Below are 26932 nucleotides of genomic sequence, written 5' to 3'. Positions count from 1 at the left end.
ATTTATGACTTCTTTTCGGTTAATGTTATGATTTTATCGTTTATACTGTTGCTTGGAGAGTGACACTTAACTACCATGATTTCTTTTTCTTACCTTATGTATGTATGTTCTGTATATACAGCACTCTAAAAGCATGTTGTATTTTCTTGTAACTACCTTAATGAAAACGTTTGTAAACAAAAAAAAAAAGAACAATGTCCTGCAATTTTCCACACTGGAACACACTGCAAATACCATGTAAATGCAAGAAAACACTGTAAATGCATGTAAACACACCACAAACACACAAAAACACACATAAACACAATGTTAGAAAACATAATGATTATAATATATTTATGAAATTTAACCTACCACGAACCCCCCAAAAAAATGCACCATAAATGTATTGAAAATGCATTGCAAATACATGCAAATGCACAATGGACATGAGGTATGTGGTGAAAATGAGCCCTTAACCACTTCCCTCCCAAGGTACGTCCAGGGACGTCCTTGACTTTACGGGGTATATCTGAATGATGCCTGCAACTACAGACAGAATTCTGATATCATCTTTTAGTGCTGGTGATTCCCTACACCATAAGAATGATCATAGTGAGTGTTTCACTGCTTTATCTTTCTTACGGGTGGCGAGAGGGGACTCTCCCCTCCCGCTGCCCTCCGATGCTTCTACCGACTCAGCGCTTCAGTTTGTCAGAGACAGGATCCACCGGCCCTGGATGGTGATCATAGAGATTTCTGGTGGACCAGATGGTCGCCTGAGTCTCTATGATTGTTCGGAGGCCAGGCACGATGTTATGACATCAAGCCCGGCCTCTGCATTCAAACGAATGGCGGCGCCTTGGCTGGGAAGCCATGATCATTCATTTTTTTTTTTATTTCAGGCTTCCCAGCCTGGAGGTGAGATGTGGGGTCTTATTGATCATGCCATATTCCTATTACAGGGGATGCTTATATTCCTTGTAATAGGAATAAAAGTGATAATTTTTTTTAAAGTGTCAAATAAAAAATAAAAATAAAATAAACAATAATAAAAAAATAAAAATAAAGCAACCCTATCCCCATGTGCTTGCACGCAGAAGCAAAGGCATACGTATACGTAAGTCCCGCCCACATATGAAAACGATGTTCAAACCACACATGTGATGTATCGCTGTGAACGTTAGAGCGAGAGCAATAAATCTAGCATTAGACCTCCTCTGTAACTCAAAACATGTAACCAGTAAAAAAAAATTAAAGCATCGCCTATGGGAGTTTCTATGACCCGAAGCGTGTGGGCTAACTTTAATATTTTGTTTTTTTTAAAGCATCAAACATTGCTGCGCAAATAATGTGCGAGATAAAAAGTTGCAAGTTGGGGTGGTACAGTGGTGTAGTGAATAGCACTCTCATCTAGCAGTAAAAAGGGTCACTGGTTCAAATCTCAACCATGACACTACATGACACTACCTGCCTGGAGTTTGCATGTTCTCCCTGTGCCTACGTGGGTTTCCTCCGAGTACTCCGGTTTCCTCCCATACTCCAAAGATATGCTGGTAGGCTAATTGGCTTCTGTCCAAAATTGGCCCTAGTATATGAATGGGGACCTTGGATTGTGGGCTCCTTGGGGGTAGGGACTGATGTGAGTGTGCAATGTACAGGGATAGGGATAATTGTAGACACTCACTCAGGTTGAACTGGATGGATTAGTGTCTTTATTCAACCTTAGTAACTAACTATGTAATATGCAACGACTGCCATTGTATTCTCTAGGGTCTTTGCTAAATAAATAAATAAATATATATATATATATATATATATATATATATATATATATATATATATATATATATATAATGTTTGGGGGTTCTATTTAATTTTCTAGCAAAAAAATTATAAATTTTACACGTAGGAGAGAAATGTCAGAATTGGCCTGGATGGGAAGTGGTTAAATACGTTATTTTATTTTTTTTCTAGTTTTTAAAAGATTTATTGAAAATTTCAGACAATACAGTAAGTGTCAAACAATACAGTGTTGAGTACAACATAGAGCCACCTAGTTCTAAGACAGGAGAATTAAAGCAGTAACAATTATATCAACAAGTAAAAACTGTTTCTGATCATGTAAGTCTCGGTAGAAATTGCTTAAAGTGTGGCTTTAGTAAGTAGGCAACCCTGGTTCCTGTGGTTGTATCAAAGAGAATCCTGTCTACCCAAAAAAGCCGGCATTCAGGGCTAATCATACTGAAACCTGGAGGTAAACAGAGTTAAAGGTCGGTATTTACTCTGTCAGTTGTTCCCCCTGGGAAGCTTCAGGCACCCCACCCCTTTGGGAACTCTATATGGTGGTGCCTAGGTCCCCCTGGGTCCCATGCCTCCCCCCTCCCTAGTTCAGCCCCCTGTCCTTAGGGAAGGGCGACTAGTGTATCATTGGTTGTGGGTTTACTCTGGCCCCAAGTACCCCCCGATTACAGTTAACAGGGAGGACTTCGTTCAGGATGCCAGCCACATAAAAGTTCTTCTGTATACTTTGGGACTGCAAGAAGCCTTTAGGTAACAGAAGTGAAGATACAGAGTGTCCCAGACAGAGAAGAGGAGAAAACGTGTGTAGGAGAAAGGAAAGAAAAGATAGTGTTGGAAAGTGGGTTCATGGTTTTCCAGAATCTGCCAACACTCTAGGTGGGATGCCTGGCAGATTGAGATATTGCCATAGGATGCCCAGGGTTCCCAGATTTCCCTACCATATTGTGAAGTTCCGCTACTATATTTTCTTGGGCCATTATCCAAGAAACTTTCCGCTTGAACCCCTGGGAGGATACCGTGGGGGTTTTTCCAGGCTTTGGCTAGCGTAAATTTTAGCACCTAGTAAAGCGTAGAAAGTCAGTGCCTGCTGATGTTTTGGTAGCCATAGTATGAAGTGGTATAGCAGTGCTATGTTGGGGTTTGGAGTGACCATGATATTTGTTAGGACCCTAATGGTGTGGAATAGCTTTCTCCAGAAGGATCTGATGCAGGGACTTGTCCACTATAGGTGGAACATTGGACCCTCTATCTCACAAACCCTAAAGCACAAGGGAGAGGTCCCTGGGTATATCCTTGCCAATCTGGAGGGCACATAATACCACCTCGTCAGTACTTTGAGGCTGGCTTCTATGAGAGAAATGTTGAGGATACCTTTAAATGAGCGCTGAAACCAGTCCAAGGTAGTCCAGGAGCAGCCGGTGTCCTCCTCCGAGGCCCGAGCATATGACGGAGTGTCTTCTTTTTTTTTTTCAGGGCTCAATAGATCAGCGAGATGCCTCCTCTCTGATCCACACTGTTTGAGCACCAGTGTTTACCTGGGGTGATTGTGGGGGGATCTTTTTTATTGGGCCAAATGCAGTGTAGGGAATTAGATATTTGGGAGAATCAAAATAGTTCAGAATTGGACATTTCTAACTTCTTCCTGTAGTGAGTTAAGGTAAGATGGCCAGCCTGGGAGAAAAAACGTCCTATTCCGTAAAGGCCTTTGTCTGTCCACCATTGGAAGGATTTAATATTTAGGCCTGGTGGGAATCTTGTGTTATAGAACATGTGCGATAATGGCTTCAAGGGCAAGATCAGCGAGTTTTGTGAGTAGAGTGTGGAGCACAGGGCAACAGAATGGGAGAGGGCAGGTGACAGGATTGCAGGTCTGGATTTCAGTTCACACCGAAGGAGGTAATTTATGGTATTTAAGGGAATGGCTTTTCTTTCCATGGATACCCAATCAGGCTTCGGACCCCCAGAAAAAAACTGTGGCTATTTGGGACAGTTAGGCGGCTTGGTAACACCACCATAGGTTTGGCAAGCCCACCACGACCTGAGATTTTTGTCTAATTAGAATACTTGTCTGTAGCCTTTGTTACCCCAGACAAAGCGCACTAAGGAGGACTGGAATTTAGTAAGGAATATTTTCTTAATCGGGATTGGGAGAGAGTGAAATAAGTACAGTAAGCAGGGGAGCAGAGTCATGTTAACTGCATGAATTCTGCCCAGCCAGGACAGACCACACTTGGACCACCTCTCCAGGTCCCCCATACATTTATGTATAATTCGCTTGCAAGGGATCATAGATATCAGGGGTAAGTTTGACACCTAGATACGTTATTATGGTGGGAGCCCAGGGGAAGGCAAAGTTGTGTGTAAGCTGTTTAAGCAGGTCCGAGGGAACTAATATACTTTATTTAGAGCTATCGATTTAGGCAGCACTAGGGTTATAATAACATACAAAAGACTGGTGTATGTGAAAAAAAGTGAAACGTATCAAAAAGGTATAACAGTGACTACAAAGTCCCAAGAAATGAATATAAGTGTCCCAAAAAATTAAATATAAGTGTCCACTGATATCTGTTCAAATCCTGAAGGTCAAATGTTCCAATATCCAAAGCCACAGGGAATCTTGCAACGGGCTACTAAAACGTATCAAATACAGGTGGGTACTTTTACCATGTGCGTTGGACATGGGGAGCAGAAATATGTAAGCAAAAATCATGTGATGTATAATAGAAAAGAAATGTGGGAAGCAGAAATATGCAAGCATATTTCTGCTTGCAGCATTACTTTTCTTTTATACCTCATGTGATTTTTTATGTATTTTCAGTTGTTTGGTGCTTTTATATGCATTTTTATAATAAACCTTCGTTGGTTGAACTACGCGATGAGGAGCGCCTGTATGTGCTTTTCTTTTTTATGTTGGGCCCTTGCTGAATCATCTCAGACCAAGTTTTGAAAAGCTTGAACCTTGGGTTGCTGATCCATCCCTCGAGTGGGCACTGTGTACCTCTAACGGAAGTGAACAGGGACCAAATCCATTTGGAGGAGAGGCATCATCTGGCTGGATGTCCAGTGGCCTTGGCTATCATAGCCACTCTGTGCTCTTATGACACATTGCTGTAGGGTAGATGTGTCCAAAGCCCATGGTAAGAGTACCCACCTGTATTTGATACGTTTTAGTTGCCCATTGCAAGATTCACTGTGGCTTTGGATATTGGAACATTTGACCTTCAGGATTTGAACAGATATCAGTGGACACTTATATTAAATTTTTTGGGACACATTCATTTCTTGGGATTTTATAGTCACTGTTATACCTTTTTGATATGTTTCAGTTTTTTTTCACATACACCAGTCTTTTGTATGTTATTATAACCCTAGCTCTGCATTTTATATTTATGTTAACCTGCAATCCTGAGATCTTGCTAAAGTTTTGCAGTATTTTATAGACTGTGGGCATAGATGTCAGTGGTGAGGTCAGAAAAAAAGAGTAGGTCATCCGCATACAATGTGCACTTACGTTCCTGGTTTCCACAGAGTACCCCCTTGATGTCAGGACTCTATCTGATTGCTATGGCCAAAGATTCTATGGCTATTGTGTAGAGTAGGGGGGGAGCGGGCATCCCTGTCTGGTACCCCGTCTAATAGGGAAGGGTTCAGAGTATCTGCTCATTAGGCGTACTTGGGCGAGCGGGGTTGAATAAAGTGAGTGTATTATGTTCAGGAAGTATGGGCCAAAGCCCCATCGACTCAGTATCCCAGACATGTAGGCCCAGTTTACTGAATCAAAGGCTTTATGAAGGCCTATTGAGAGTAAAAAACCCTTTTGGGGGGGCCCTCCGTTCCACTGTGATTGGAGTAATGATATGATATCTATTGTTCTCTGGATTTGATCCGGTCCCTGTCTCCCAGGGATGAAGCCCACCTGATCTCTGAGAATGTAGGAAGATATAAAACTAGCTACTCTATTTGCAAGAATTTTGGTCATAATCTTTATGCCATTGTTGATAAGCGAGATTGGATGGAAGTTTCTGACCTCACTTGGGACTTTCCCGGTTTTGGGATGATCGATATATATAGGCAGATTTGAGATCAGTTCCAAGAGGGGCTCCATCCCCGAGAGAATTAAAGAACCGTCAAATTTTTTTGTAATATGCGGTGGAGAATCCATCCGGTCCAGGTGAGGATTGTCATTTAAGGGACTTAATGATGTCTGATACCTCCTCGGGAGGAAACAAGCTCTCCAATAGTTCTCTATGGTCCCAGGCCAGTGACAGCAAAGGGAGGTTATCCAAGAAAGTATCCTGAAGGGGTTGGAAGGGAGTTGGCATAGTTTTGTACAGATCAGAGTAGAATTGTAGAAATGTGTCCATTATTTTTGTCGGATTTTGTGTTAAGGCGCCCGAAGCCGAACTAATTTTGGGAAACGCTAGTGTGCGATGTTTAGGGCTCAGCTTGACCTCAAGTCTGGAGCCAATCCTGTCTTTTTGGGAATACTATTTAGCCCCAGACCATCTGAGGTGTTTCTCTGCTGCAGTCGTAAGGGACAGATTGAGAAGTGCGTGAGCTGTGTCTAATTTCAATTACAATGATTCCTGTGAAGGCTTGTTTTTGTCTGCCTTCACTAGATGACAGAATTCCTCCGTCCGTTTCTGGGTATCGGCCCTGTGTTCTCTTCTAAGTTTCAATGCAAGCTGAATGAATTTCCCCCTGAGTACCGACTTTTGTGCCGCCCACACAGTTGACAGAGAGACCTCATTATTATCATTATCCAGAAAGTATTCTTTAATAGCCTGCTCAATTAAGGAGCATTGTATCAGGTCACTCAGGAGGGCCTCATTCAGACACCAAGGATATGGTCCCCTGAATCCCAACAGTCTCTGCAAAACCAGGGTTACTATCGAGTGATCTGACAGGGGGGAATCTACAATCGATGATCCTCTGATTAATGGGATCATTGTGGAGTGTGTGAACATGTGGTCTATCCTGGCGAATGAGCAGTGGGGAGCTGAGAAGTGGGTGAAATCTTTCATATGGGGATTACATTCCCTCCAGACATCCACTAGCCCCACCAAGTGTAGCAAGTGGGCAATTTTCACGCTTTGTTTAGAGGGGCACTTGGGTTTTGGTTTCCCACCTGCAGATTTGTCTAGGGAGAAATCAAAAGCAGTGTTAGAGTCTCCGCCAATGAAAACTACACCCTTAAAGTGCTTCTGTAGTTTAAAAAGCAGAGTTTAAAAAAAATGTTTTTGGCCCTTATTGGGGGTGTAATAGGTAACAAAACTATATGTCTCCCCATCAATAGAGCCAGACACCAGAAGGTAGCGGCCTGATGCAAAGCAGATAGCCACCTCCTTCATTTTGTTGTCTGCAGAGGCTATAGAAAATTGGGGGTATCTCTGATGTAGGAATGTAGGTTTATATGTATCTGGGAAATAGGTCTCTTGTAAAAAGACAACATCCACGTGCATGGACTGGTACAGTTGGAAGAATTTCCTGTGTTTGATGGGGGAGTTGAGTCCCTGGGTGTTATGGGTGATAATTTTGAGAGTTTGGGGTGTAAGATTTGTGTTAGTCAAGAATCAGAGGTGAGGGACCCGTGGGAAATATATGTATCCTACCTTCTCCTGGAGAGACATAGACAAGCAAAAGCCAAGTTGACCATTGGGTCAATGCCCGGGAACCCATAGAGATAGGCCAGAGGTGGTTGGTGATACTGGAGTAACTTGTACAAGGGAAGACGAAGCAGAGAAAGAGAGGGGTGTAAAGAGAGAAAGGTTCAACAAGAATAATCATGTGTCAAACTGCTAAAGTAAGCAACATAACTGAAGTAAGACAGTACTCGGGGGTCCCCTGACCCCCACCCCGGGGAAGGGATGTATGCACCATCCCTTACCCCTTAACCTGAGAGGACCGGAACGCCCCGACTACAGGGATTCTAGGGAAGTCTCCTGGGACACAAAAGTTGTCCACGGAGACTAACGTAGGTGCACTGGGTCCACCACAGCCCCGCCACCTATAAAAATAAGCTTGAATTAAACACTCATAATATAAACTGTACAGAGCGCCCTATATCAGGAGCTAATAATAAAAGAAAAAAAGGAACAAGGACACCGGTTCGAGGGAATTATTAACTCTTTTAGCCTGTGTCGAGGTAGCTCCTCATTAGTATAGCTGGTACGGGCTCTTGTACCACTGGAGAAGCAATCATTAAGGCCAAGTTGGAGGCGGGGGTAATGTTATATGGAAAATATTAACCATGAAATAACTGTTCCCCCTAATGGTAAGTAAAGGCCAAGAACTCCCTCTAAAGGGGCAAGAACACACAATAAACTAACAAAAACAGAAAAAAAACTCAATATGCAACAAGATACTATGTTAGTGTGGAATGCCGTCCAGTAAAGGCAGTCAGCAGTCAAAAGGTGCCCACTCAGGGGCTCAAGGGGTAAACTCCTTATCCCTTAGTAAAAACCAGTACTGGAGTTCCCTGTGGCTCTATTAGAACAAAATCTGTAGGGGAGAAGGGCGGGAATTCCTGCTGGGTCAACGGGTAGGAGAAGTCAATCCTGGAGGGGAGTCATCGAGGTGTAGCCCCGGGGTCGTACCCCAATCATGTGAGGAGATAAAGTCGCAGACCATAACCCTGGTCTAATTGGGGTTGCTTGCTTGCTCATCATGTTGTCAAGTTTTCTTTGGATCTCTTTGAGTGTTGTTTCTGCCAAGTGGGTTGCAGTGGGCTTGCTGGGGATAGCCTCTTAGTGGAAGAGAGGGGGTCCCTTGTTGGTGTGGATGGGGGGGGGATTTCTTGAGAGATCGGGCCAAGGTGTAGCAGTATGCGCTCTCCCTCTGCAAAAGTGGAGAAACTGTAGCCTTTGTTCCTATAGGAGAAGTTCAGGGGGAGCGCGAATGACCATCTGTAAGTGACTTCCTTGTTGAAAAGGATCTGAAGTAGGGGTTTAAGCAAACGTCTTTTCTGCACTGTGTAAGGAGAAAGATCTGCAAATATCTGGATTTTGTGTACGTGTAAAGTGAGGGAGTCAAAGCTTCTGGATTTCCTCATCACTTCCTCTTTTATTGAGTAAAAATGGGGCTTTACAATGATGTCTCTGGGGAGGCCGCCAGTGCTGGGGGGTTGCAGGGCCCTGTGCGCCCTGTCCAATTGCAGATGGTGCTTTGCAATATCTGAGATGAGACCTTTAATGAGTGATTTGACTGCTGACTGCACCTCCTTTTCAGATTCAAGGAGCCCCCTTTTTAGCGTCTTGATCTGTTCTCGAGGTCATCGATCTTTGCGAACACAGTTTCTAATTGATCTTGCACATCCTGGAGTCTGGCAGAGCTTTGGTTAATTCTTGCTACAGATTGATCAGCTTTTTCTTTATCACATCAATCCTCATTCCTATTTGCTGCAAATTGGCATGAATAGATGAGGTGACTTGGGCTGCATTTAAAGCTAGGCTCTTTGAAAGCATGTGTGAAAAAAACCTTCATCATAGAGGGAAAGTTAGTGGGGGAAGGAGCAGATTCCTCATTTTCACAGGCAGCCAGGAGCAGGCCTGTGTGTGGGTCCATCATGGGGGTGCAGGGGATCCCTGAGTTCAGTCTGCCCAGCAGGGATTCAGTGGATAAGAGGGAAAAGTATCTGGGTGTAGGGGAGGCTGACTGGTACCTGGAGATAGTGGAGGGATTAAGTTCTGATCCGCAATGGAGTCCTCCTCCTCTGTGTCCCCCTCATGGAGCGGTGGCCACTTTAGCATAGCTGGAAGGGCCAGCCGCGGCCGTCATCTGGCGATTAATGCTTCTCCTGACTTGCGCTCGGATGCCCCGGTGTGTTGTGTGGATGGGCACTCAGAGCTCTGGCGGCTGCTACGGGGCCGTGGTGGAGTGGAGCTCTAGATGGTCACAGCCATCTTAGGAGCTGCTGCAGTTGCGCCTGCTTAAATGCGTTTTTGTTGTATACATTCGCAAATAGTTGTGAAGCTACATTGCCGAATCAAGGCTTCTCTGTAAAGTGTGGTCCTTAGCTCTAAACTAATTTAAGCTCCCAAAAAATAAAACAAAATACAGTGTATTAGATAGCACAGGTAAACACCTTTTAATAAATTACAAAATTAAATTGCCCTTACAAAATGAAGTCGTGATCAGGGCATATAACCAAAAAGGGCCTCTCCCAAGGGTCCTACTGAGGAAGCCTTGGAGGTGTATAGGAATGGAGTCAGCACATTTGATCCCACCACTGGGCAGGGTGAAGACCCTGCAATGATATGGCGGTTTACTTTTATACTATAGCACTGAGAGTCCATTTGTGAGTGTCCAGTTTTATATTTAATTAGATTAAATTAAATTGTTTTAAAACATATGGAGAGGACTATTCGTTTTATTCCTTTTGTATGAATGCATTATAAATGGAGAGGAGGAGGTTGAACAGAAGCTCCAGTCCATGTCTGTCAGTGCCTGTGCTTGTTACTGGGAGCCAGGAGCCAGTTAGGGTATAACCCTAAAGGGGCAAAAGTGTGCTTGACCATAACTATTGATAAGGTCCAGCCCAGGGGGTGAGCGCATATGGTTCACTGGGTGTTATGCATGTGACACGTGGGTGATCCGTTAAGACTGATATCTGGAATTCACTGGTGGTTTGCCACACATACATATTTGAGGACTTTTTTTGTTTCATCATTTGGGACTAATTTATTTAAGAGACACTGTTTCAGGTGTGCTGCATCATTATTTGTATCATATCTAAGCCCCTGTACACACGGTCGGAGATTTCCACAACCAAATCCGTCGGATTTTGCCCGTCGGATCTTTCAGAACATGATGACGTAATTTCGTTACGATGGGACTACATTCAGGCTAGTAGCCAATAGCTTTGATGTAGGAATTTGATCTGAGCATGCATGGCACTTGGTCCGATCAAAATTCTCTACACATGATCGGAGTATGTCCGACCCGCCCAGTTGGTCGGGAAATATTTCCAACATGTTGGAAAATTGGGTCCGATGGATATTCCAACGGAATCAATCTGATGCATACCACACGAAGTCGGATTATCCGACGACACGGTCCGATAGGACACATTCCGACGGATTCTCCGACCGTGTGTACAAGGGCTTAGAGGGGTGGAGTGAAAACGCCTTATGGTGCTGGGCAGCAACTAATAATTCACAGATTTGTGAGCACGTTGATTTATTTGTGATTTATGTACATTAGGTTTGTACAGTATATCACAGATAGTTTATGGTATTTTGTATTAATAGTGACTGTGCCGATTGCCTTTAATTTTCCACATACTGTATCTGCATTTGTTGATTCATCTGTCACTCGGTAGCCAGCAAAGGGAGACATAAAATCAGGGTGGGAAACCGGTCAGTGAATTGCAGGTTAAGTATAAGACTAGGTGATGGAGCAGAGGGTGGGGTTACCCTGTTATAACTCTTTGTTGCTTCTATATCATTAAAAATATTTGCTTTAACTTTAGTTCCTGGAAACAAAAGAGGAAATTAACAATGTTAGGGAAATTCCACTCTTATGCATTTGTCTTTGGTATAGGTGTCCCCTCTGTTGACAACTCAAACATTTTTATTTTTCCATCACTTTCTGTAGCATTGCTAGGAGAAATTGAGAGGGTGACTCTAACTGACACTATTGAGAGGGACACAGACCATGAAAAAAAAAACAAAAAAAAAAAAAAAAAACATCTAATGCTTTACCCAAAATTAAAAAAATGCTTTGGCTACACATACATTTTAAGAGCTATTGAAAAAATGTAAAACATTGAATTTCATCATGAAAATATATATTTTTGAAGCTGATAAACAATGATTTAAAGACAGGTCTTAAGTAACAATTTAATTTATGAATATGAAGATTTTTACTCATGTTTAATAGGTTTACCACACTGCAAAGAACATTACATGGCATACATCCAAACTTTGAGCAAAACAGAAGAAGATGATGTAAATAATAAATCAGTAAACTAAGGCACAGCTTTTTTATTCCCTTGCATAGAATGTAATAGAGGAGATTTAGACAATTTCTCATCATGAAGTTGTTCTTGATATTATGTTTGCATTCCATGCTGCATGTTCACGACCTGACCCAAGTTTCCTGAATTCTAACTACTAAATCAATATATTAAATCAATAGCATGCAATCGCCTCAGTAATTTTAGGTAACTGTTGGGAATCTGGCCAGAGCTTCCATTAACTATGCTATTATTAATTTTCTTCCTCTGAGTCATCACATTTAATGCAATAAATGGATATTCTCCTCTGAACATTAGTGAAATGCATTCAGGTTCCTATAGCTGTTTCAGTAGAAGACAGGTCGATTTCAACAATATTTTTTCTCCTAACGGTCTCAGTAAAAGCTTTATGGAATCATGTTTTTGCTCTCAAGGCTAAAGGAAATTAAAATTTAGTGGTCAAGTGACATATTTTGAGGGCATGGCCAGTTAAACTTCAGGTTTATATTTTCCATACATTAGTAATATTTTGTTGGAAAATGAAAGACTGATAATAAACCATTTGCGGAATAAATAAAGCCTATCACAAGACATCTATGTTAAACCCATACAAAAAGTGTGCATATGTGTAAGGCGCAAAATATTGATGTTTAGTGAGACCACAATCACAAAAGACAATTCTAGACACCTTTGAAACATTAATAAAGGACAGTTTCGCTCAGGCTTTTTTTGGAAGATGGATAGGATGATTTCTTTCCAGGTAGTCTATTCAGTGCAGTTATCATGACTTTTTCTTTCCCTTTAAATAGATATTGCAACTAGCTTACACCCCTTTTGCAATATCAGTGTAGGGTTGGGAGTGAGTAAAACGGAAATGACAGGAAAAGGGATCAACGATTTACTTCCTATAATTAATTATATAAATTACTCCATGGGTCTAATTTGAGTACAATAAATGACGATCACAACTATTGCTGCTTGAACTAAACAGTGTTCACACTTCCACCTGTGCAGTAAATAAAAAGTAATAAAAACTGTGCATGTGCAACATAAGTTACTAATCTGTATCTGCAATCCTTAAACTGTGCAAATCCGGGACTGTGACATCATAAGGGGCGGTGGACAATTTTGAGTCAAAACTTCTTTCTAAGTCCACCGGACTTTTGGGAAGAAAAAGTCCGGTGGAGCCCACACATGGGCGGATTGTGCACCAGATAATCCGATTGTGTGCACGCAGCATTACTCTCATCTAACAACAATATTTACCCAAACTGACACAGGTGTCTTTACAAACCACAAATAATACCATTGCTGATGTAAATTTAAAATGAGTCACAATTTTTTGTGCTTTTTATTATTTCCAAATAATCATAATATGAGCCCAAACAATTTGATATGTGTACCAACATCAGAAATCAAAATGTAATTCCCAAAAATTTGAGGGTAATACCACTGTTCTACACTCACCTCACAAATGCACTTGAAAGAATGGTCAAACATTCCATAGACACACTCCTAAACCTTGTGGACAGCCTTCCCAGAAGAGTTGAAGGTGTTATAGCTGCAAAGGGTGGGCCAAATTAATTTTGAACCCTACGGACTAAGACAGGGATGCCATTACAGTTCATGTGGGTTTAAAGGCAGGCGTCCCAATACTTAGGCCAGCATATTGTATATTGCTTGTGACACTGAGCATGGCTATGGACTTAGGGTTGGTTCACACCACAGGGATGCAGAGAACATGTGTTCAGCTCCCTGCTGGCTAAGTGGGTAGCAATTCTGTGCAGCAGCACTAGGGTTGCTCATTTCCCCAATATCCTAATGCTTGTGTCAAAGTTGATATGCTCTCCCTATGTGGGTTTCTCACTACAATCCAAAGACATACAGGCATTTTATTTGTCTCCTGTCAAAATAGTCTATAATGCAAGAAAGTTAGTTTTGGACTCTAGAGTGGAAGCTCATTGCAGCCAGGAACTGATGTTAATGTTTGTTAGCACTAATCATGCGCAGGGATTTGAACATTTAAAATTGTAGGGTTTACACTGCACAGGTGCATATGCTTAGAAAAACAGTTGCTTTATTTATGTGCATGCAAATGGACTTCCATCTTTGACCTGTAGTTGGAGATTTGATGCACATAGCCAAGGGCTAACACAGTTGCAAATAGTATTATGTGTACCTGCCCATCAGGTGCAATCACTTTAGACATACATGAACAGATAGATTGAAAGAAACTGGTGGGCGCATACTTCTATTGGGCATGTGTCAGTGTGCTAACAATACAACCTACCTTATATAAAGGGCTGCAGTAGGGGGTTCATTTGGCCTGAGAAGGCCAGGTTTTTTGCTGTGATTTGTGGGGGAGAAGGAATGATATTGTGCCTATTGACAAATGCCTAACTAGAGCTTTTTGTTTGCTGAAATTCTTGTGCATTTTTTCAATCAAAAGTGGGTTTATGTGGCCATGCTGTCAATGTTGTGTGTGTATTGTTCCTGTGTGATCATGCAAACATGGTTTGGGAGCATGTGCTGACCTTCTACTCTTTGATCTCATTGCTTAATCAGAACACAGATCAGATCAGTACACAGAAATGTAGCTTCCAGCAGAACATGGTCACCAATGTATGTGTGTGAATTTGTGGGGTGGTGGCAGGTGTTATATTTTGAACATATGGCTTTTTTAATATTATGTTGGAATGCTTTGTAAGAATAACAACTGTTAAGTATGTTTCTATAGTCTTGCAAATAAAAATGTGAATGTAAAGCTGTGTACACTCTAAGGATTAGACAAATTTTAGATTGTAAGCTCCCTTAGGGCCCTTAAAACCCAATTGCTAACTGTTTTGCTAAATGTAGCATCATATATCCTGTAGAAATGTTTTTGAAGCTAGTTAATGAATGTGCATAATTCTGTTTATGCTGCTAAAAGTACAGTATTGAGCTTGTTTGTTGTGTGTTTTTTTTTCTCTTTTCTTTCTTCTTTTTAATTAGTTTTGGGGGTGGTGGTTTTGAGGAAGTGCAAGATCTTTTATATCTTAGACTGCTTTCATACTGGAGGCGCTTTACAGGCGCTATAGCCCAGGAATTGAACCTGTTCACGATGGAATTCACACTTCTCCAATTTACAATAGAGATTGTTCTGTCTTAGTTTCTGAAGCACACGACAGACATTTGTGTGGTGGCTCTCCTGGGACTTGGAAAATATGAGGATAACGTCGAGATAAACCACCACACATAACTGCAGCAAATCTCGGAGGACGTCGCTAATAAATTCCTGGAAAACTGCCGGGGCGTTACAAAGGCCAAAAGGCATTAAGAGGACCTCATAATGGCCTGTTCTGATATTAAATGCAGTTTTCCACTCGTCGCCCTCCTTAAACCTCACGAGATTATATGCCCCTCTCAAATCAAGCTTCATGAAAACCGTTGCTCCCTTGAGGTGGTCAAATAGCTGCGTAATCAACAGAATTGGATAGGCATTCTTTATCGTGAAACGATTGAGACCTCTATAATCAATACAAGTCTCAGTTTATCACTCTTTTTCTTCACAAAGAAGAAACCAGCACCAGTAGGAGATGAGGATTTGCAGATGAAACCTTGAGAAAGTGCATCTGCGACATACTCTTCCATGGCCTTATCCTCCAAGACCAACAGGGTAAACCCGGCCATGAGGGGGTATGGCACCAGGTTTAAGGTCAATTGCATAATCATACAACTGGTGTGGAGGCAAACTACCGGCTTGACCTTTGTCAAAGACATCACTAAAATCGGGGTACTCCTCCAGCAGGGAGGAGAGTGAAGAGGTGCACAGAACCTCGGCTGCCTTCTGGAAGCATGTCTTACTGCATTGTGGCGACCAGGAGAGAAACTCAGCATGGAGCCAATCAAAAGAGGGGTTGTGCCTCTGTAACCAAGGATAACCAGTAACCAGCGGAAACTTAGGTGAGGAAATAACTGTAAATTGGATCATCTTATGGTGAAGAGCCCCTATGGCCATGGACAAGGGAACAGTCTGATGAGTCACATGGGCAGGCTGTACAGGTCTCCCGTCAAGAGCCTCAATGGCAGGTGGAGTTTCATGCAGTTGCAGCGTAATCGAGTGCTTCGATACAAAGGCAGCATCAATGAACAGGCCTGCAGCCACAGAGCTGATTAGAGCCTGTATCTCGACGGACGACTCAGCCCAAGAAAGGGTAACCAAAACCAGTGGCTTAGGCTTTTCCTTCAGAATAACTGGGGATGAATCAATGCCACCTAAGGTCTGTCCATGACAGGACCTCAAGGTTCGGGCGTTCCCTGGGTGGGTAGACTTCAAAAAGTGACCTGCCTGGCCACAATAAAGGCACAATCTCTCCCTCCTAAGATGCGTGAAGCCCAAGTGCATGGATTCATCTTCACTGACTGACTCGGTACCAGAAGGCATGGGAGGTGAGGGAGGCAGCTTTGTCTGCAAAGCTTGGAGAAAAATGTACAGGAGGCTTTTGCCTTAAAAGAGAGTCTTTCTCTGAGTCTAGAGTCAATGAGGATGAAAACGTGATCAACTTCTCCAGCTCAGTGGGTATATATCGGGCTGCTATCTCATCGTTGATGGTATCCAAGAGACCATGAGAAAAAGCAGCCACGAGGGCCTCATTGTTCCACGCAACTTCCGCTGCCAGAGTATGGAATTCAATGGTGCAATCGGCAACAGTTCTTGTACTCTGATGGACATGAAGCACTTGGCAGCAGAAACGGAGCATGCATTAACGTCAAATACCCTTTTAAAAGAAGCCACAAACTCAGGGTAATTAAAAACAACAGGTTTTTGTGTTTCCCATAGAGGGTTTGCCCAGGCCAGAAAGCAAAGATATAATGAAACATACTTTGCTTCTATCTGTGGTAAACACCTGGGGCAACATCTCAAAGTATATCTCAACCTGGTTCAGAAGGACGGATTCGCCCCCAAATCGTTGGGGAAGCGGAGCGGAACCAGACATACCTCTTATAGAAGTAATATTTGAGGCGTGGAGCAGCAGCAGGGAAGGCCTACAACACAGGTTGTGCTGGAGTAGCCACAATGGGAGATTCCAGGTGAGCCGTGCGACTCAGCAGTGTTTGTAATGCCATGGCAAACTGATCCATGCAGTGTTCCTGCTCATCCAATCTGGAAAAAAATATTACTAACAAGTGGATTGACTGCCTCTTCTAAATTCATGGCCTTTGCCTACTGTCAGAACCCATGAATCAGACTGAGACAGAAGTACAGTTAAATCTCACTTGTTTAATAATAATAAAAAAGGTAAACAGAGTAAACATAGACAAAACATAGCCAACATTCAGGAACCGGAATGGATAGCCAAAACGTCAGGGAGCCAGAGATGAACGTAGTAGAACAGGAAGCAGGATGTGGAGCCAGAAGGAATGTCAGCCAAGCAAGTCTTTAACAGAGATGTGACCAAGGTGAAGGCCAAGATCATCTGGGCTGAGGCTGGGTTCACACTGCAGCGGTGATGAGATCGGATGTGATTCGCACCGCACTGCAGTGCAAATCACATCCGATTTCTGTGCGATGCGAGTTCAGCCATACAGATAGTATGGCTGAATTCGCATCGCATCTGGCCCAAACTCGCACAGGACCCTTTTTTTGGTCCGCAGCAGAATCGTATCGCATGGGTGTTCACACCATGCGATCCAATTCCTGTCCGAGTTTTCAGATTGCACTGCGATATGCGAACTAATCTGGGGGTCATTAACGTTTCAATGACACTCCCAGCAGTTCGCATAGGGCATTGTGAACTGCCGCCAGGAGGCATGCGATGAGGGAACCCGCAGCTGATTCGCAGCGTTCCCGCATCGCTGCAGTGTGAACCCAGCCTGAAAGGCTTAAGTAGGCAGGGCTGACGAGCCGGATATCATTAACAGGTGAGTCACTGTGGAGAGATAAGAGCTGTCAATTAGCCGACAGCTGAGCGACCAGCTCAGAGAAGGAAGGGCTGAGCCCAGACCTGACAAGGCCACAAAGAATGCAGAGAATCTAGAATGTTATACTGATACTCAGCACTCACAACATGAATTTTTTGTTTATATTGGAGTCTCAAAAATAACTATTGCTTGCATTGCTATTACAATGCTGATGTTATAAAATATTTTTTTACAACTTATGATCTTCAGAGCGCCAGTTCATAAAAGATAATACAGGGAGATACAATAATTAATCAGATTGCCCTCAGGTCGTGAAGGAATGCTTTCCTCACATGTAGCAAAACTGGCAACAGATTGATTCCGTGAGAGTTTTGTATTTTCTTCCTTTGGTCTAAAATGGGGGGAGTGAACCTAATTAACTATGCCCACATATGCCAAGGTTTGCAGCAAATAGTCTATAATGAGCAGTATATTTTTCTAGTATTTACTTTGTTTTTTGTATTTTTGTTTTTAATACGCATATGCAGTTGCAGCATTTAGAATTAAAATCTGTATTGCCAAAATAGAATAACGTTCCTGTAGTATCTGCAATGCCCCGTACACACGAGCGGACTTTTCGACATCCAAACTCCGACGGACTGAGTCCGGCGGACTATCCGCTCGTGTGTGGGCTGCAACGGACTTTAGCTTCGCAAAAGTCTGACGGACTTTAGAAATGAAGCATGCTTCAAATTTTCCCGACGGAACTCCGCCGGACCCAGGTCCGATGTAGAAGTCCGCTCGTCTGTATGCTGTTCCGACAGTCCTAAAACGACGCATGCTCTGAAGCAAGTACGAGACGGAAGTGCTCGGTCTTGTAAAACTCCAGTTCGTATTGGAAGTAGCACATTCGTCATGCTGCAAATTCTGTGCTCGTTTAAATGTATAGCGCATCTTCTTTATAATGCTAGAAGAACGAAGCCTTTTGATTTATAATGCTAGAAGAACGAAGTTGCTTTGCTGCTCATATTCACTCACAGAGTTCTCACCAAACACATTTCTGTTTTATTTCTCCTCATCTCATGAATGATCTTGTTTTTATTTTAAAGCCCCATCTGAATTTTTTTTTTTTTTTTTTTTTTTTTTTACTAATTTTTTTTACTCCATATTTTTGGTACAATTCTTTACCATGTTTTTCTTGTGATCTCCATATTTAATTATTCTGTCAATTAAAACCCCCCCAAAAAAAAAAGTTGTTAACTTGACCGAATAATTAAATATGGAGATCACAAGAATAAAAATGTTAATGATTTCACCCAAAAATATTGATCAAAAAATTACTCCAAAAAAAAATAAAAAAAAATGAAAAAATGTTGGTGACTAATTTTTGGCCTACATATTTTTGGTACAATTCTTGACCATTTATTTTTTATTGTGATCTCCATATTTAATTGTTCCGTCAAGTTAAAACCAAAAACGTTATTTTTTTTTTTTTTTTTTCATTACCACAATAACCTTTTTATTTTTATTCTGGTGACAAGTTACCACAATAACATTTTTATTTTGTTTATAACCTCAAGGAGGTTAGTGTCCCTTGTTAATTTCACATTGTCTTTTATAGAAAGGTATTTGACCAAAAAACACATAGGCAATTATATTTTCAAACAAAAATATCCATTTATTCTGGTTCTACAAACAAAAAAATGAAGGCAACACTGGAGAAAATTGTGACATTTCTGTAGCCTTTTGGCCCCAGGGCAAACGTGAAACTATGTGGACAAGAAAATTCAAATTTTACAAAATCAAATATGGTCCCAGAATCCCAGACATCAAGAGCAGCATCAGATGGTATATATGTCCCCAGGCTGTGGTTGGTCGGACCAGAGTGAAGCCAGGTCATCACCTTCTTCTCTTCGCTCCACCCTTCACTGCACCCTTCCCTGCAGACTTCCCTGTAGCCTTCCTGGGAGGCTGTGTCTCCGATGGTGGACTCGTGGCAGGAGGAGGAGGAGGAGGAGGAACAGGAGGAATTTGCTCCACAATAGTACTGTTGGCTGATAAATCTCCACTGAACCCCTTCTGTAAGGACAGGAAAATCAGCCTTTCGCAGTGGAGACGTTGGCCCATCTCTAGTTGCTGGAGCCGGCTGGCAATGTAGCAGCCGTAGGCCTCTTCTGCGTCAGGGGGGCTGTTTAAAACATTAGTCGCCTCTCTAATGAGTCGCAGGGATTCCTCCTGTGCCTGTGTATTTTTTTTGGCCCTTTTGGATGGAAGACGGAGGGGAGGCACTTGAGAAGTCGTCATCCTTCTACTAGGCCCGGCCACCTCCTGCCTGACAGAGGGCATGGACTCCTCCTGGCTGAGAGTGGGCATAGCCTCCTCCTGCCTGCCACTTTCCTCACCTTCCTCCTGGCTGAGCTCCTCCTGTGTATAAAAAAGGGACATTGTTTTAGTTTTTTGTTCATCAATCCTAAACATTTTTCAGCTCCTGACTTCAAAATTCGGTTAATACATATAAAAGAGTATCATTATGACACCACTATTTCTTGTTTCTGCTGGTGACAAACATTTGTGGCCACTACTGTAAATTGATATGTCCAAATTTTAACTATTTTTTAACATCAATAATAGCGTACAAATTCGAATAACATCTAGTTAACATCATTAATATTCTGAATCTCACTATTTTTGATAAAAAAATACCTGGCTCCAGCTGGGTGCATCCGCTTCCTCCAGGATGGAAGGCTCATCAGCCTCTGCTGAGGTGGAGGGAATGCTGCAGGGAAGGGTGGAGGGAAGGGTGGAGGGAAGAGTAGAAAGCGACTCCCTGGGTTTATATCGGTCGTCCAGGAACCGTAGCTTTTCAAAGTACCACAGCCTGGGAACATACACATCACCTGGTGCTGCTCCTGATGTTTTGGATTGTTGTATTTTCCTCTTTTCCTTTCGGAACATATTTTGCAATATTTGAATTTTCTTATCCACAAAGTCCACGTCTGCCTCTGGGATCCAAGGCTGCACAAATGTCACAAATCTCTCCAGTGTTGCCCTCCTTACTTGTTTATTAAAATAATCCTTGTTCTTGGTATGCCACAGATTAGACATTTCTTTATACTTGTCTATAAAGAGACTTAAAAATTCTGGATCCCGGAATTTTTGATTCATTTTTCTGCAAGACAATACACAAGCCAAAAAACATAATGTTAGCTCAGACTCTCCTAATCTTAGCCCAAGATAGACTCCAGGATCTGCCACTTATTTGGGGAAATGGTTTAAACTTACCTTCGTTTTTCTTGCTCCCAACTTCTGTTCCTATTTTCGCAAACGAACATACGACATGTGATTTTTGTCGTTATATACAGTGCGTCCGCGTAGAACTACGCCTGCGTTGCCCGCCCCTGACGTTCTTTTAGTCAAGTTCATGGTTTCCCGCCCTTTCTGCGCACTTAACGTCCGTACGACATGTGCATTTTGGCGTAAGACCCAGTGCGTCCGCGTAGAACTACGCCTGCGTTGCCCGCCCCTGACGTTCTTTTAGTCAAGTTCATGGTTTCCCGCCCTTTCTGCGCACTTAACGTCCGTACGACATGTGCATTTTGGCGTAAGACCCAGTGCGTCCGCGTAGAACTACGCCTGCGTTGCCCGCCCCTGACGTTCTTTTAGTCAAGTTCATGGTTTCCCGCCCTTTCTGCGCACTTATTAACGTACGTACGACGTGTGATTTTGGCGTAAGACCCAGTGCGTCCGCGTAGAACTACGCCTGCGTTGCCCGCCCATGACGTTCTTTTACAAGAATATTTCCCGCCCCCTTTTCTCAACGGTGCGCAGTAGGAGAAACATGGCGGAAACACAACAGGTGCTTCATATGAACGACTCCAGTAGTCTGGAATCCCCGGAGCCACAAACGTCCCGATCCGGAAAGAGGAGATTTAAGGCCTCAAATATGGCATTTCAAGAAATGGTGGAGATGGTGGGAATCTTGCGAAGTAGGGATTATGATGGCAAGCATGGACCATACACCCATCCGAACTTGCGCAAGGCCAGAATCATGGCCAAAGTAGTAAAGACCCTGCATAAACGTTTTGGGGTACGACGGTCAAAAGACCAATTGAGGAAACGGTGGTCCGACCTGAAATTAAGGGAGCCGGATCAATACAGAAGGATCAAGAAAGTTCTGAAAAAAAGTAAGTACTTGTCGTGTGTTCCTATTTTATGATTATTGCATACAGATCCATATGCTTTACCTTTGTACAATGTAAAAAATTGCTGCTTTCATGTTGGTTACAGTAAAGAATCGTATCGTTTTAACAAACCCTCGTAAATTGTTCGTGGCAAACCTCGTTTATGATACAGGGTTTGAACAGCATTTTTTGGGTGTGTAATTTTTAGGACACAACAAATGATTAGGACATTGTGGTTTAGATGTGTTTCAAAATACAATGACTAGAAAAGAACATTCAGTGTAATTGAAGGAGAGGACACTTGGCAGCTGGGTAAAAACACATCTGCACTCATGAGCAAAGGTGTGGGACACCAGAGAACATTTATTAGGGTAAACCACACGCCACACAGGGTTCCCTGGTATACTTGGGGGGGGTTGGGCATGTGTGAACCTTGGCACAAAAACCTACTTATTAGCTTTTTTGGCAAAGTGAATTGATTTCTCATGTCTTCACATTTTGCATCTCTTCATAAACCGACAATTGTACAACACTTCTAATCAAGGTTTCATCTTCCTAGTTCTGGCCTTAAATATCTGTGTGCTAAAGTATACCTTTTGGTTTGTTAATTTCTCATAGGGGAGAAAAGCCTCACAAAGCAAGATCCCAGGGACCGCCATCCTTGCCAGGAGGAATGTGAGGTTAGCCCCATCCCCCCCGTGGATGTGCATGTGGAGGAAGGAGAGGTGGAAGAAGGAGAGGAGATGGGCACCCCACCAGGTGAGTGTCTGACACCACAGCTTCAGGTAATCGATGTATACCTGCATATTTCCAAACACATGTTTTTACATCTATTTTAGGTGATGTTGTGGTTGTGGAAAGCGACACATTTCCAAGCACCAGTGCCCCCCCCGAGGATGTCGAGGAAGGAGAGGTTGAGGAAGGAGAGGTGGAGGAAGTAGGGGAGCTGGGCACCCCACCAGGTGAGTGTCTGACACCCCAGCTTGTTGAAATCCATGTATGACTGCCTAATTTTTGACCCAATTTTTCACATCTATTGTAGGTGATGTTCTGTTTGTGGAAAGGGCCCCATTTTCCAGTGACAGCGCACAAAGGCTGATTGGCCAGATAATGGGCTGGAATGGGGAACTAGATGACATGCGAACTAGCCTGGATCTCATGAAGACTCAGATTGACAATATGCAGCTGGAAATGAAGAACATGATCGATATTTTGGGGAGAATATAATCCGTTTCTCCAGAATATCGATCATGTTCTTCATTTCCCTTGTTTTAAAGCAAAGATTGTTTTACTTCACCAATTTTTACGATTGTGGCTGATTGTTGTTTTATACATTTTTCATATTTTTACTAGAAAAATAAAAACCACCAAAAAAATAAAAAAAATATTTAAAAAATTGAAAAAAAAGGAAACCAAAAAATGTTTGGCAAAGAAAGTTAAATAAACCCCCCAAAAATTTTACATCACTAAATATTCAATGGCACATGTGAATGTGGCCAAATTAAAATTTTGAAGAATCAAGAATGTGTGGCGTATTCTTTCAATGCTTAATACCAGTTTGGGAAAAGGGATTTTGTGTATACAGTGACAATGGGCCTTATTGAATTTAATGAAAATACACTTGGCACTACAAGTACACTAGGATAACATAGGAGACAGCACAAACCAAAAGCAAGCAAGAAAACACATTTCAGATTTGAGGTTATTTTATTATTTTCCTCTTTTTTAAAATTAAATATTGGGGGGCATTGCAATGGCCCCCCTACCATTAAAATAAGTGACATATCTCTCACGCACTTCCCGTGCACTTTGGGGGGCCAAGCCAGTACGGCCAGTATCCAGGCCTGTCATAGATTCTGGCCCAACTCCAGCCTCCGGCATTATTCCTGAGAAATATGTCGTTGAATTTTTGTGCAAAAAGTTGTGCAAAATGCAGCACGTAAGGATGACATGGTTCAGTTTGTATTCCGCTAGGTTGATATCCGTCAGAAATACACGGAACCGGCTGGCCATTATGCCAAAAGCATTTTCCACCACTCTTCTTGCTCTGGCCAGCCGGTAGTTGTAAACCCTCCTCTCCGGGGTGAGGGCTCTTTGGGGGAATGGCCGCATTATGTGGTTGTGCAGAGCAAAAGCCTCATCCGCAATGAATACAAAGGGTAGTTCCTCCACATTCTCCGAATCAGGTGGCAAGCCCAGGCCACCTGTCTGTAGACGGCGGTAGAACTCCGTCTCGGCGAAGACTCCTCCATCCGACATGCGGCCATTCTTCCCCACGTCCACATAGAGAAATTCATACTGTGCCGACACCACCGCCATTAACACAATACTGTGAAACCCCTTGTAATTAAAAAAGTATGACCCCGAATGGGGTGGTGGCACAATGTGGACGTGCTTCCCATCTATGGCACCACCGCAGTTAGGAAAGTCCCACCGGGTGGCAAAATGGGATGCCACAGTCTGCCATTCCTGTGGCGATGAAGGAAACTGGGGAGGCAAAAAGCAGAAAAAAAACAAAATAAGTACTTTGGCACATTAAACATTGTACATTACAACACAAACTTTATTTCACGCTTCTGCCTAGTCACATGACACCGATCGTCTGCTCCCTGTCATTGGGAGCAGTGATCAGGGTCATGTCACTGCTAGCCCATCCCCCAGACAGTTAAGAAAAACACTCACCCAGAACACACTTTAAACCATTCCTTGGCCCCCTTGTGCTTAATAAAACACCTTCACTGCATGTGACATTTTTACAGTAATCAAGACAATTTTTGACAGCATTGATCACTGTATTAATGACAATGGTCACAAAAATGTATGGAAATTGGCCAATGTGTCCGCCATAATGTGGCAGTCACCAGAAAAAAAAAAAAAAACCAACAAAAAAAAAAAACGTTATCAACGCCATTACTATTTTCAAAAATGGCAACATTTTAAAAATGCCAGCAAAATAGACCATATTTACTAAACGATAGAACTTGAAAAAAAAAAAAAACAAGAAACACTTAAATTGAGTTTCATTTTAACACATTTTTGTGTACTAAAAGACTACGTATCAGCATCAAATGAGGTCCCCAAAAATCATGGTGAGATATTTTAGTGACTATCTTTCTTTAGAGCGAAAAGAGAGAAAAAAAAGCATATTTAGAAAAATGCATTTTGTGTTTGTTGGTGGTTAATCACCAAAACTAAAAAAGCAGAGGTGATCAAAGACAACCAAATACAAAATCGCTTTGTGCTAATAAAATGAAGATAATTTACTAGGAGGAGCCATGTTACAAGGACGCACAATTGTCAATTCAAACAACGCACTGCCAAATCACCCAAAAAAGTGATGAAGGTCAGGAAGGGGGGGAAAATCATTCCAGGGTTGAAGTGTGTTAAAAATACAAGATATAATTCAACATTAATTTAAGGACACACAGACTCGTTGGAATTATATTAAGTGTGTGTGTGGGGGGGATCCAGTTAAAGGACACACAGACCATTTGGGATACTATTAAATTAAGGGGGGGGGGGGGGATTCAGTTAAGGGGACACAGACCATTTGGAATAAGCTTTAAAATGTTTGGTTTTAGGATAAAGCAATAGAATGGAGCTGACAAAAGACATTTTAAGTGACTAGACTAGGTGGATATGGGCCTACCATAGCATGTTGGTGAGGTTTAATGAAGGCAAATATGCATGAAAAAGAAAAAAGGAGCATTAAAAGATTGCAGCATGCATGAGGACAAAGGGGACATTCACAGCATATTGCAATCATGGTAATTAGAGATTGAGGAAAGAAATACAAGGCATTAGCAAACATTAAAGACAATAAAATGTGATGTTAACTGCGAAATCTTACCTTAATATAGTCCTCCTGCAGGACCTGTATAATGGCAGAACAGGTCTCTGGGATAATGATCCCCAGAGCCTGGGGGGAGATGCCTGTCGAGAACTTCAAGTCCTGAAGGCTTCTCCCTGTCGCCAAGTAGCGCAACGTGGCGACGAGCCTCTGCTCCGGAGTGATGGCTTGCCGCATGCAGGTATCCTGCCTGCTGATATAAGGGGTCAGCAAAGCCAGCAGACGGTGAAAAACGGGGTCCGTCATCCGGAGATAATTCCTGAAATCATCAGGATTATTCTCCCGGATCTCACGAAGCAAAGGCATGTGCGAGAACTGGTCACGCTGGAGCAACCAATTCTTCGTCCATGAACTCCTCAACACCCCGTCCAAGGACTGCTCTTGGGTTGCAGAATGAACTACAACACCAAGCGCAAGCAAAGCACGAACTCGACGACGAGTACGTACACGCAACATGGCTTCAAAACGGTCGGATTGTCAGAGCGAACTTAACAGACGTCACTGAAGAACAGCAAGGCCTGTGAAGAGCGACCTGAAAGTCAGCGAGCGCAGTTAGATCGCACTGCAAAATACAGACACGAACTGACTACACGCACTAAAAAACAGATACAAACCTCACAAGCACAAACTGAAAAGCAGTGAAAAACGTTCTGGAAAATACGAGTCTGAAAACCGCGAATCGTCTCTCACCAAACTTCTACTAACACGAGATAAACACGAAATTAGCAGAAGGAGCCCAAAGGGTGGCGCACTTGCTATTGAACTTCCGTTTTATAGTCTCGTCGGACCTGGTGTACGTCACAGCGGACCAGACGGGCGGACTTTAGTGTGATCGTGTGTAGGCAAGTCCGTTGCGTCGGAACTCTGTCGGAACTCCGGCGGAACTCCGGCGGAACTCCGTTGGGAACTCCTTCGGAATTAAGTCCGCTCGTGTGTACGGGGCACTAGAGCTATGCAATTTTCTATTGATATAATGATTCAAACACAAGAATAAATGAGGGCTCTTATGATGAACTTTGCTATTTGAACCTTTTTTTTCTTCACACGACTAGCCTTTAATCATTGACCACAAGCCTTACAAATGTGTATTTTATGGTTTGTCATAGTGAAGAATAATTTTAAAAAGAGCTGAAAAGTATAAGTGAAATTAAAAGACACTGTTATAAACTCATTTTAAAGCTTTTAAAAAATAGACCTTTGTAATTCATCAGTGTTCCAAAAAAACTTTCAAACTGACATTTCTCTATCTATGTTATTGGTTTGAATCTGAAAGAATTGCATTCA

General features: G+C 42.5%; 2 protein-coding genes across 2 annotated transcripts in view; both read right to left on the bottom strand.

Annotated features, from left to right (window-relative positions):
• The window catches only part of MOCOS (molybdenum cofactor sulfurase), a 752911-nt gene that overhangs the window by 334493 nt on the left and 391486 nt on the right, over positions 1–26932 (bottom strand). The gene's annotated exons all lie outside the window — the stretch shown is intronic.
• On the bottom strand, positions 19217–21029 carry LOC143998271 (uncharacterized). Its single transcript, XM_077493942.1, has 2 exons — positions 20321–21029; positions 19217–20041 (listed from the first exon to the last, which is right to left on the bottom strand). The coding sequence occupies exons 1-2, from the start codon at positions 20780–20782 to the stop codon at positions 19517–19519; spliced, it is 987 nt and encodes a 328-aa protein (XP_077350068.1). The 5' UTR covers positions 20783–21029; the 3' UTR covers positions 19217–19516.

The sequence above is a fragment of the Lithobates pipiens genome, unplaced genomic scaffold (genome assembly GCF_037356315.1).
Source record: "Lithobates pipiens isolate NorthernLeopardFrog02 unplaced genomic scaffold, aLitPip1_a1.2 Scaffold_19, whole genome shotgun sequence".
NCBI lineage: Eukaryota > Metazoa > Chordata > Amphibia > Anura > Ranidae > Lithobates > Lithobates pipiens.
This window is presented reverse-complemented; position numbering and strand designations above follow the sequence as displayed.